This window comes from Engraulis encrasicolus, chromosome 17 (genome assembly GCF_034702125.1).
Source record: "Engraulis encrasicolus isolate BLACKSEA-1 chromosome 17, IST_EnEncr_1.0, whole genome shotgun sequence".
Classification (NCBI taxonomy): Eukaryota; Metazoa; Chordata; class Actinopteri; order Clupeiformes; family Engraulidae; genus Engraulis; species Engraulis encrasicolus.
In genome coordinates, this window is record NC_085873.1 from 54,223,938 (window position 1) to 54,236,437 (window position 12,500).

Here is a 12,500-nt window from a genome sequence, read left to right on the forward strand (position 1 = left end):
TGTGGTGCATGCAGGTGCATTGGATGATTTTTTGCATATTTTATTGTATTTTCATGCCTGCTGTGATTTAAAGAAATCAAATCAGCGAAGGACGTCTTTCTGCCCTTCACACAAATTATGCACATACAAAATACATCATACTGTATGTTTTCCAGTACTTAAAGTTGACATTGAAAGCAAAGTTATAGTAACAGCAAAACATACATACTATACCTTTCATTTCTCTGCAAATGCAACATTAAGAACTTATACCAACATCATATGAAGCTGTATGTGTTTTTGTTCCATAGTGTTTCACTGTTGAAGGAGGAGACCAATTAATTACACGTGTGCAAATGTGCTGTAAATGTGTGTTTGCTTCAGTGCACCATGCTGAGATAACGTACTGTACGTACCTTGATGCATGAGGACACCTTGTTGCCAGATTGGCCTGTTTCCCGTCCAATTGGGCTTCTTTAAGATTACAGTCTGCGGATTATAAAAAGGGTAAAATAGCATTTTTGGCAGTCTTTTCTGCAGATTTATGGGCATAGAAATCAATGCAATTTAGTTCAAATTTGGCAATTTGGATTTAGTGCTTCCAGGCAGGTTTTTTCTGGGCTGGAAATCATCAGTCTCATGATCTGGCAACCCCGCTTCAGAGTGGGCCTATAGCAGCAGTTCCGAGTTGTCTTCAGAAGTGCAGGCTGTTGCCAAGCCTCCGGCTCGTGCGTACATCACGCAGGAGACAGCAGATGCCCTCAGGCCTCCCTCTTCCTCTTCCTCTCCTCTTCCTCTCCTCCTCCTCTTCTTCCTCTCCTCTCCTTCTCCTCTCTTGTCCTCTCCTCTCCTCTCCTCTTCCTCTAGTGTCCTCTCCTCCTTCTCTTCCTCTCCTCTCCTCCTCTCCTCCTCCTCTCCTCTCCCTCTAGTCTCCTCTCCTCTCCTCCTCTCCTCTTCCTCTCCTTCTGCCCTCCTCCTCTCCTCTCTCATCCTCCTCTTCCTCTCCTTCTGCCCTCTTCCTCTCCTCTCCTCTTCTCCTCTCCTCTTCCTCTTCCTCTCCTCTCCTCTCTTCTCCTCCTCTCCTCTCCTCTCCTCTCCCTCTTCCTCTAATCTTCCTCTTGTCTTGTCGTGCTGCCGTTTCATTTTGGAGGGAGATGATTTGATTGGCAGCTGCGTCCATTTCCATTTCTGCGTCTCATCTGCGGCCTCGGGCTCTACCACGCTGCCAATCAGAAATCCAAGGACGTACACCAGTGCTTCCCAACCTTTTTCGTCCTGCGTATCCCCTTAGCAACTTTTTCATATGATGAGTACCCCCTGGCCCTCATTCAGGCTCTGTTCGCAATGTGACTACACTCAATATATTTTTGTTATTATTAAATTTTTCAGCGTACCCCTTGAGGTGAGCTCGCGTACCCCTAGTGGTGCACGTACCCCTGATTGGGTACTGACGTACACAATGGCATCACTGGCATGGCAGGATATTCCATCTTCCATCTTCCCGGAATATAATGACATTCCAGACTGTTGTATAATGACATTCCAGACTGTTGTATAATGACATTCCAGAGAGTTGTGTTTAATCTAAAAACAGGCAAGACAAATAGATGCAGCAGCTGCAGTCTACCCCAATGGAGCTCTGCAGTTGCTCCCTGATCCCACACTCTCAATATACACAATATATCCCAGACTCTCATAATGAATATGCTCCGCTCTGTCCTTCACCTTTCTCACAAAGAAAGATGTCTTTTTTGCTCATTATGACTACATACTGTAGCTGTGAATTGTCTACAGTCACTACAGTGTTTTTGTCACACATGGATAGCAGTGTTTCCCAAACTTTTTCCAGACCAAGGACCACTTGGTCCCTGTGAAAACGTTCAGGGACCACCTGTCAACTGAATTGATGCTGCTAACATTGCAAGCCTGTCTTATTGTGGTGAAAAGATTACTTCTGCTATGTTTACCATTGCAATACATGTTACAAATACAGCCTACTCCTAGCTTGTCTTGGAAAAGTAGTAATCCCTCGCCCTCACGGACCACCTGAGCTCTGTCGCAGACCACCAGTGGTCCCCGGACCACACTTTGAGAATCGCTGATGTATAGCCACCACTTACTATTCTACAGCCGTACTATACTGTTGCCGTGTTGTTGCTCATGTATGGGAATAATTGCACCACAACGCATTGTCACTTATAGAAATATAATACACAAGCATCTTAATGTGCAACAGTGAAATGCTCTCATAATGTACAGTATAGGCCAAAATATGCTCTGCTTTGTTTTCCTTTCACCCAGTGTCTTTTGTTGCTCATTATGACTAAATACTAAATAGGTGTGCATAGTCTACAGTGCTTTTGTCACACATGGTATAGCCACCACTTACTATTCTGCAACTATACTATGCTGTTGCACTCTTGCTCATGTATATGAATAATTGCATCACAACTAAGCATAGTCATGTATAGACAAATTATCTTAATGCGCAACCTTCCAACAGTGGAACACTGTCCTAGTCACCGACAAGGCTTTGCAACTATAGTACTACACTTCTATGACATTACAGAGTCTTAGTTTTACTGCATTATTAATGTCTCTATTCTACATTACTTGGACATTGCACAGAGTCTTATAGTTCTACTGCATTGCAATTGTCACTATAGAACTAACCTTCAACATTATACAGAGACTTATAGTTCTGCTGCATTGCCATTGTCATTCTGGTAACAGCAATGCTTTAACAAGGGTCTTGTCTGACGGAGGTTAGATTATGCCACTGCACTCATAACCTACCTGTCCAGTCCCCATAGGCTACAATATGACTCCTTTACCATTGTCATTCTGGCAGCAACAATGCTATAACAGGGGTCTTGTCTTCAGGGCTTTAGATGCCCTCTAGCCTGCCAGTCCAGTCCTGTCCCCATACAATATGACTCCTGTTCCTGCTTGTCCTAATCGGATAAAGTCAGATGGGGACATCCAAGACACTCCTGCTTCCTCTGCAGGTATTTGGAACATTTGCAGCATGTTAAAGACAAGGGCAGTGGACAGGCCTGGACTGGGGGAGAAATAGGGCCCGGGCACTTTTGGCTTAAAGGGGCCCCTCATGGGGGAGAAATAGGGCCCGGGCACTTTTGGCTTAAAGGGGCCCCTCATAATTAGCTGGACTGGGGGAGAAATAGGGCCCGGGCACTTTTGGCGCCCCTCATAATTAGCAGCGTAGAACTGACTCACCAGTTGGCCTTGGGCACACAGCATCTGAAAAATACGTAAGCTTTTGATGATATTCATGAAGGACGAATTGTGGGAACTCATCGGGAGGCTGACTTAAAAAAAAAAAAAATCTGAAAAAAGGGCCCCACAAGGGTGCTGGGCCCATTGGGAAAGGTCCACTATGCCAGATGGCCAGTGCAGGCTTGGCAGTACCGTAACCAGCATTGAGGACACCCAGGACATGACCTCTCGAGATTTGAAAATGTCTGCTCACGGCCCAAGACAAGGCAAGGGTGAATGACAATGGTGAGAGTGTGGCTGGCAGTTCATGTGATTTAGGTATTTTAAGTATAACTAAAGTTGTGATGGGCCAACGCTCATCTGTTTAGAATCTGCAGGATTCAGTTTAAACTTCATGTATAAAAAGGAGACAATGAATCCACACACTTCAGGTCTTTTTTGTGCATAGTAGAAGCTGTATTTGACTTGAGTTACAAGCTTTCGGTCCTTAGACCTTCATCAGGCATCTGCTGATCCTGTCCGGTCTAAGGACCAAAAGCTTGCAAGTCAAGTAAAGCTTCTATGCACAAAAAAGACCTAAAGTGTGCGGATTGTCTCCTTTTTTATACAGGTATTCTAAGTATCATGAATAATTGAATCGGTGCCTTAGGTTAAAGAATCAATATGGAATCGTATTGTTGTCATGTAGGCTGTGATTAAGGGTTCAGATGCAAAACCCCCTAAGTGCCTTTTCAGAAAATAATCTTAATTCATTTTTATTTAATACAAAGCTATCAAAATTGCATATTTTGTATTTTATTTATGTAATATAACTATTTATATGTATTATCAAGTACATGAATGTAAACCAAACCAACAACGGGGTTCTCTAAAAATATTAAAGTGCAGGTCTTCAGAAATGGAGTTAGGGGGTTTTGAAAACTCTTCATTACACCCCTAGTGACCCGCATTGAGGACAGCGAGGACATGACCTGGGTATTTGACGAGGGTGAATGACAATGGAGAGAGTGCTGCTGGCTGGCGGGTCATGTGATTGGGATTAGCAGGAGCAGCACAGCCGTGCGGTTCTGACTCACTTGTTTGCAGCCATGTTGCACTGATGCACAGGGACGGATTAACGTGGCACGGGGGCCCCTAGGCTACAGGTAGCTGTAGGCCCCCTCGAAAGGCAAATTTGGGCCAATAGAGAAGAGTAGAGTAGAGAGCTTTATTGTGACTATATAGATACAAATAGATGTTGTTTGGAAGCAACTGACAGGTAGTTGAAGGAGAGGATTGTGCACATCCCAGGGAAAGGTGCAGGATGAAGGTCAACTGTAGGAAGAGTCCACATTCTTAGAATCATTATAGTTTTATTTTTTCATGGCAGGATAACGTCAGATTCTCTTCAGACGTCTCACTTTGAAAGAGTTTGAAAGAAGGAATAGAAGGTGTCATTATTCCAAGATTAAGGAATTAACGATGACATTCACAAGATTTAGAACTCTATTTAGTATGGAAGGTGAATTTTTCACTACTGTATCTCGTCACAATTACACAGTTATTTCATTTTTCACCCCTATGGCCAATCGGGGGCCCCTTGGCAGGAGGGGGGGAGGGGCATAGGCTGCAGTGATTTCCACCCTGTGGGGGGCCCTTTGCAGGTGGGGGCTCTAGTTCTGCAGCCATATCTGGCCCTTTGCAGGTGGGGGCCCTAGGCTGCAGCCACATCTACTCTGTGGGGGGCCCCTTTGCAGGTGGGGGGGCTAGGCTGCAGCGATATATACCCTGTGGGGGCCCTAGTTCGCAGCCATATGTGGGGCCCCTTGGCAGGAGGGAGGCCCCATAGGCTGCAGCCATATCTAGCCTGTGAGGCCCCTTTGCAGGTGGGGGGCCCTAGGCTGCAGTCATATCTAGCCTGTGAGGCCCCTTGGCAGGTGGGGGGCCCCTAGGCTGCAGTCATATCTAGCCGTTTGTGTTAATCCGGCCCTGCTGATGGAGCCAGAGTGACGTTTGTACTGCGGCGCCTGAACTGCCCTCATGATCAGCTGAGACTAAACAGTGAACAGAACAGAGCTGATGGCCTCTGCAGAACATGAGGGACATAGAGAATAGAAACCTACCCTTCCCTTATCATGTTACTATCTATCTATCTATCTATCTATCTATCTATCTATCTATCTATCTATCTATCTATCTATCTATCTATCTATCTATCTATCTATCTATCTATCTATCTATCTATCTATCTATCTATCTATCTATCTATCTATCTATCTATCTATCTATCTATCTATCTATCTGTCTATCTGTCTATCTATCTGTCTATCTATCTATCTATCTATCTATCTATCTATCTTACCTGTTTGAAAGTCCGTACTACCTAAAGTTCTTTGTGTCACCATGGTAACAGTAGCCAGGCGACTAGACTGCTGTGTGTAATGTGAGAGGCAGATCAGCTGACATGACAACAGCATGGCATGGGGACTTGGCTGGCATGGCAACAGCATGGCATGGGGACTTGGCTGGCATGGCAACAGCATGGCATGGGGACTTGGCTGGCATGGCAACAGCATGGCATGGGGACTTGGCTGGCATGGCAACAGCATGGAATGGGGACTTTGGCTGGCATGGCAACAGCATATCTATTACTCAGCTCTCTCTCTTCTTGTCTTGTCTGCCTGTGGGTCAGCTCACTCTCTTCTTGTCTTGTCTTCCTGTGGGTCAGCTCTCTCTCTTCTTGTCTTGTCTTGTCTGCCTGTGGGTCAGCTCACTCTCTTCTTGTCTTGTCTGCCTGTGGGTCAGCTCAGTCTCTTCTTGTCATGTCTCCTTGTCTTGTCTGCCTGTGGGTCAGCTCTCTCTCTTCTTGTCATGTCTCCTTGTCTTGTCTTGTCTGCCTGTGGGTCAGCTCAGTCTCTTCTTGTCTTGTCTTGTCTTGTCTTCCTGTGGGTCAGCTCTCTCTCTTCTTGTCTTGTCTTGTCTTGTCTTGTCTGCCTGTGGGTCAGCTCACTCTCTTCTTGTCTTGTCTGCCTGTGGGTCAGCTCACTCTCTTCTTGTCTTGTCTTGTCTTGTCTGCCTGTGGGTCAGCTCAGTCTCTTCTTGTCTTGTCTTGTCTTGTCTCCCTGTCGGTCAGCTCACTCTCTTCTTGTCTTGTCTTCCTGTCGGTCAGCTCACTCTCTTCTTGTCTTGTCTTCCTGTGGGTCAGCTCACTCTCTTCTTGTCTTGTCTGCCTGTCGGTCAGCTCACTCTCTTCTTGTCTTGTCTGCCTGTGGGTCAGCTCACTCTCTTCTTGTCTTGTCTTGTGGGTCAGCTCACTCTCTTCTTGTCTTGTCTGCCTGTGGGTCAGCTCTCTCTCTTCTTTTCTTGTCTTGTCTTGTCTTGTCTGCCTGTGGGTCAGCTCACTCTCTCCTTGTCTTGTCTGCCTGTGGGTCATCTCTCTCTTTTCTTGTCTTGTCTTGTCTTGTCTTCCTGTGGGTCAGCTCACTCTCTTCTTGTCTTGTCTGCCTGTGGGTCAGCTCAGTCTCTTCTTGTCATGTCTCCTTGTCTTGTCTGCCTGTGGGTCAGCTCTCTCTCTTCTTGTCTTGTCTTGTCTTGTCTTGTCTGCCTGTGGGTCAGCTCACTCTCTTCTTGTCTTGTCTTGTCTTGTCTTGTCTTGTCTTGTCTTGTCTTGTCTTGTCTTGTCTTGTCTTGTCTTGTCTTGTCTTGTCTTGTCTTGTCTGCCTGTGGGTCAGCTCACTCTCTTCTTGTCTTGTCTGCCTGTGGGTCAGCTCACTCTCTTCTTGTCTTGTCTTGTCTTGTCTTCCTGTGGCTCAGCTCTCTCTCTTCTTGTCTTGTCTTGTCTTCCTGTGGGTCAGCTCTCTCTCTTCTTGTCTTGTCTTGTCTTGTCTTGTCTTGTCTTGTCTTGTCTTCCTGTGGGTCAGCTCTCTCTCTTCTTGTCTTGTCTTGTCTGCCTGCGGGGGGTGAAGAAGGGAAGGCTCCGCCCACTGTCCTCCGCCGTCCTCCGTGTACTCGGAACGAGCGGCCAGCAGCTGTTGTTGGTGTCAACACAAGGGCACAGGGACAGGGGCAATACTAGTGTAAATGGGGGCCCCAGGGACAGAGGTGATACTAATGTCAGTGGGCCCTAGGAAACGAGGAAAGCTGGCAGGTGGGGGGCAGAGGGATCAGCTGTCCCGGGCCCAGGGAGAGGTGGGGGCCAGAATTGGGTTCTCACTACATTGTTAGGGGGGCCCTTTCAGATAGCTTTGTCCTGGGCCCAGCCAAAGCTGTCAGTGGCCCTGGACGAGAGAGACACTCATCACTGAAAAAGACGTTTGGTTGTTTGTTGTTGTTCGCAGATGTAGCAGGGGAGAAGTGTCATGGCGGCCCGACCGCTAACGCTACTGCTCCTGTTGCCGCTGCTGCTGTGCCAGTCAAGTCGAGTGTGACACGTGGACAGACAGGCGCCAGCTCCAGCTCCAGCTCCACCTCGTCTCCCCTTACACAGGTAGCATGCTTATTCTTTTATGTCACCCTATACCTGGGGTCTACACTTAATCTTTGAATAGATTCGAAGAGCCTGGAGTCCTCGGTTTCTTACCTTCACAGGAAGACAGTTCTACCTCCACCTCATCTCTCCTCACACAGGTAGCCTGTTTGTTCTGTTGTGTCAAATTGAAGAGCTTCATGGCAAAATGAGTAATTACGTATATCCAATTTGGAACGTTTTAGCAAATTGACATTTTTGTATTGGCCATTCCATTGCTTTGCATTGCAAAATGCATTTTACTGTATATAGGTTTAACAAGTATGTTCTCAAAATATTTGAATGCCAAGAATTCACACATAGATGATCGGACTTCTGTACTCTCATTTCCAATAATAAAACGCAAAAGTCTAAAATGTGGTGGATACTTCGTTTTGCAACGACATTCTTTATTTACGTATACCTGATGGCTTTGCACGTGTTGGTGAAAGAAACAGTTTCCATACAGAATAATACCAGTTTGTTTCTGTTAATGAGAGTGTGTATAGTAGACTATTTTTGTCTGCATTTCAATGCAACAGCATTTTCAAAACTAAAAAAAAATCCCAGAATCATGTTTACTTTCAGCTAATGGCATGTTTTCCTTTCTGGTGTTTGTATTTCCTTGTTTACATATAGACACAGTACACACAGGACACGCACACACGCACACACGCACACACGCACACACACACACACACACACACACACACACACACACACACACACACACACACACACACACACACACACACACACACACACACACACACACACACACACACACACTGTAATGTAGGCAGAGGAGGCGGTGTGTGTGTGTGTGTGTGTGTGTGTGTGTGTGTGTGTGGGAGGGAGGGAGGTGGTAGGTTTTGCTGTTTGTTCTGCAAGCAGAGCACACAAACGCAGTGTTGCTGTTGCAGTGTTTGCTGTAAAGACAAGAGCTTACGCGCTTCACATCATAAACCCTGATAGAGCTGATGCTAAGAACACATCTAAGGTATACAAAGACACAATTCAATATACAGTGAAATCCTACTACAGCTGACACTAAGAACACACTTCTGAAGAGACTCACAGTTCAATATACAGTAATATCCTGCCAATGCTGATGCTAAGAGCACATCTAATGTATACAAAGAGATAGGCCTACACAGTTCAATACACAGTGAAACCATGTAGTGCTGATGCTAAGAACACATCTAAGGTATACAAAGACACAATACAATATACAGTAGGCCTAATATCCTCTCAGTGCTGACGCTAAGAGCACACCTAATGTTTATAAAGAGATAGGCCCACACAGTTCAATATACAGTGAAACCCTGTAGTGCTAGTCAAGTCAAGTTAAGTCAAGTCAGCTTTTATTGTCACTTTCTTCATATGCACAGACATACAAGGAAAATGAACTTACGTTTTCTCTCTATACCATGCCAGGACATAGACATAGGCCTTTACAAGACTGACATGTTACAGACTGACATAAAGTGTAAGACAGGACAGGTAACAGGGATGGACTGGTAACAATAAGTGGTCAATAATAATAAATGCAGTACAAAAGAACATTTAACATTTAACATTCAACATTCAACATTTAACATTTAACATTTAACATTGAACATGTAAACAGAAGATAAGATAAATATAGAATATAAACATTACAATAATAGAAATAATAACAGTGACAGCAATTGTAACAGTATAATAATAATAGTTATATAAGGATTTACATATTTAAATAAACAAAACCCGTGAAAATGAGCGTTAAAAAAGCTGATTTACATTTCTAATATAGGCAGGCTGAAGGGACGTTTAGTTCAAACCTAAGGATCTTTAGTTCAATTTTAAGGATGTTTCGTAGGCTTTTGCGGTAGACGGAACGTCCTCGACGAAAGATCCCCTGCCTTATACGAATGGTCCAACGTTTTGTTCGAATGGTCCCCTCTCAAGAATCCATTCGACGAAAAGACCTGTACCCTTATATAAGTAATAACTCACAGTTCAATATACAGTAATATCCTGTCAGTGCTGATGCTAAGAACACATCTAATGTATACAAAGACACAGTTCAATATACAGTGAGGACAGAGAGGAGAGGCAGGGAGTACCATACCATGTGCCCAGAATGTAGAAGAAGAAGAAGAGGAAGAGGAGGAAGAAGAAGAAGAAGAGGAAGAAGAAGAAGAAGAAGAAGAAGAAGAAGAGGAAGAGGAAGAAGAAGAAGAAGAAGAAGAAGAAGAAGAAGAAGAAGAAGAAGAAGAAGAAGAAGAAGAAGAAGAAGAAATGAAAGAGTATCAGTGAGCCAGCAGAAATGGATAGTTGTCTGAAAAAATGGGTTGAAAGTGAGAACTAAACAGAGGAAATCTGAAACCAAAAGTGAAATAGATAGGAGAGAGCGAGAGAGAGAGAGAGAGAGAGAGAGAGAGAGAGAGAGAGAGAGAGAGAGAGAGAGAGAGAGAGTCAGACAGACAGACGAGAAGAGGTGGAGAAAGGTAGCGAGAGAGAGAGAGGGAAAGAGGAGACAGAGAGTGGGAGGGGAATGGTAGAGGTGGAGAAGAGTGGAGAGAGGCAGAGAGAGAGAGGAAGGAGAGAGAGAGGAAGAGGAGAGAGAGGAAGGAGAGAGAGAGGAAGAGGAAAGAGAGGAAGGAGAGAGAGAGAGGAAGAGGAGAGAGATAGGGGAAGAGGAGAGAGAGAGGAAGAGGTGGAGAGGAGAAAGAAGAGGAGAGAGAGGAAGAGGAGAGAGAGGAAGGAGAGAGAGAGGAAGAGGAGAGAGAGGAAGGGAAAAGGTGAGAGGGAGGAAGAGGAGGGAAGGGGGAAGAGGTGAGAGGGAGAGAGAGAGAGGGAGAGAGAGAGAGAGAGAGAGAGAGAGAGAGAGTAGAGAGAGAGAGAGAGGGAGAGAGGGGAAGAGGAGAGAGAGAGAGAGAGAGAGAGGGAGAGAGGGGAAGAGGAGAGAGAGAGAGAGAGAGAGAGAGGGATGATAGAGGAGAGAGGGGTGAAGAGGGAGGAGAGAGAGTAGAGAGAGACAGAGGGAGAGAGGGGAAGAGGAGAGAGAGAGAGAGAGAGAGAGAGAGAGAGAGAGAGAGAGAGAGAGAGAGAGAGAGAGAGAGAGAGAGAGAGAGAGAGAGAGAAATGTGAAGTGAATGCAGATGTTGGATTAGACTGCTGAACTCACTCTCACTCAACTGATGTCTGTACGGTGATGTATTGGTATTCTGTAGACACAGGGTTGGGACCGGAGCACAGTCCTGCAGCACACATGCACACACACACACACACACACACACACACACACACACACACACACACACACACACACACACACACACACACACACACACACACACACACACACACACACACACACACACACACACACACACACACACACACACACACACACCAGCCTGCTAGCTAGTAATCAGGGAGCAGTACAATGCAACAGTCTAACCCCTTAGCGCAGCACTATGGCTCTCTGTAATGTCATAGCAATGTTGTTATGATGTAGTTCAGCATTTTCAGCAAGTGAATAGGGTCGCCGGTGACCCCTGCTGCAGTAAGAGGCTACATACATGTTCAAGTGAACCATGTGACCCGAGTGATGAGGCGCTTGGCAGGTGCAGGCAGTAATTCAATCATTGCATGACAGCCCTTAGTCAGGAATTGATTGATTTGGATGGGGTAGAATGACAGCTTCAAATAGACTAGGCTACTTCTAAGAGACTGAATCAAGGCATTACTGTCCCTGGTAGACTTTTCAAATTATGCTAGCCTATATTTTATACATTAAATGTGGCTAAACTGTTCATAGGCTAGCTGTTACCGGAGAAATATATAAGTTACAGTGAATTACCGCAAACTGTGCAAACTGTTGCCAGTCCTTAACTGTTGTAAACTGTTGAACAAAAACAGTACTCAAAAGGCCTAACACGACCAGAAAGAGCACCTACTTTTTGTAGTATACACACAATGTCGCAATGTGAAGAAAACCAGAAGAGAGTTCTTTGTCTGTTGTTTCATAATTTGGTTCACCTACAGAGGAATGAGTTTGGTCCACTTATAGGGGACTCAAAAAAATGATGGCTCATGTTGCCAAATCATTTGAAAAATGGGGAGGCGTGGTTTTCATAACTCTCTAGGAGTTAAACATTAACTCTCTAGCTCTCTTAGCTCAACAACTCCGATCCAGAGGAGTCAAATAACACTGTGTAGTGTTGCTGCAACTCTTGATGTTCAGATTTTGGCTGAACACCGGGAATCTAACTCTGACAAATTTGCTGTGTACATATACTGTATATAATAATTATTATAGAAAACAAACTTGCAGATCTCCAATGTAGATGAACACGGTTCTGTTCTCGTAAAGCGTTACAGAGGCGTGATGTGTTTTAATGGTTATATGTAATGGTAAAGGACTACAGAGACGTGATGTATTTTAATGTTTATATATATGTAATGGTATTCAGGACTGTGGACAGAGGCGGATTTTCCATTAGGCAAACCTAGGCAATTGCCTGGGGCCCCAACCAAATCTGTCCTCCATAGGGGCCCCAAATGTCACACCAGTTGTGTTAAACAGAAAAGCATAGGCTTGATCTTCATTTGTCTTATGTAAAGTACCCGAAGATATAAGACAAAACATTACAATAGCACCATAACACTAGACTTTTATGTTTATATAAAGACTTTTCAGGTCCTTATGGTTATGTTTCTTCTAGGGCTCCAAAATGTCTACATCAGGGGTCGGGAACCTTTTTGGTGGAGAGAGCCATAAACGCCCATTTTTTAAAAAATATTTTTTGTG

General features: G+C 44.8%; 1 protein-coding gene across 1 annotated transcript in view; it reads left to right on the forward strand.

Annotated features, from left to right (window-relative positions):
* The window catches only part of c17h10orf90 (chromosome 17 C10orf90 homolog), a 41,081-nt gene that overhangs the window by 11,906 nt on the left and 16,675 nt on the right, over nt 1-12,500 (forward strand). The window contains exon 5 of the mRNA XM_063221038.1: nt 7,533-7,681. Within this exon, the coding sequence (XP_063077108.1) occupies nt 7,533-7,681 (149 nt within the window). The remainder of the gene's footprint in view (nt 1-7,532; nt 7,682-12,500) is intronic.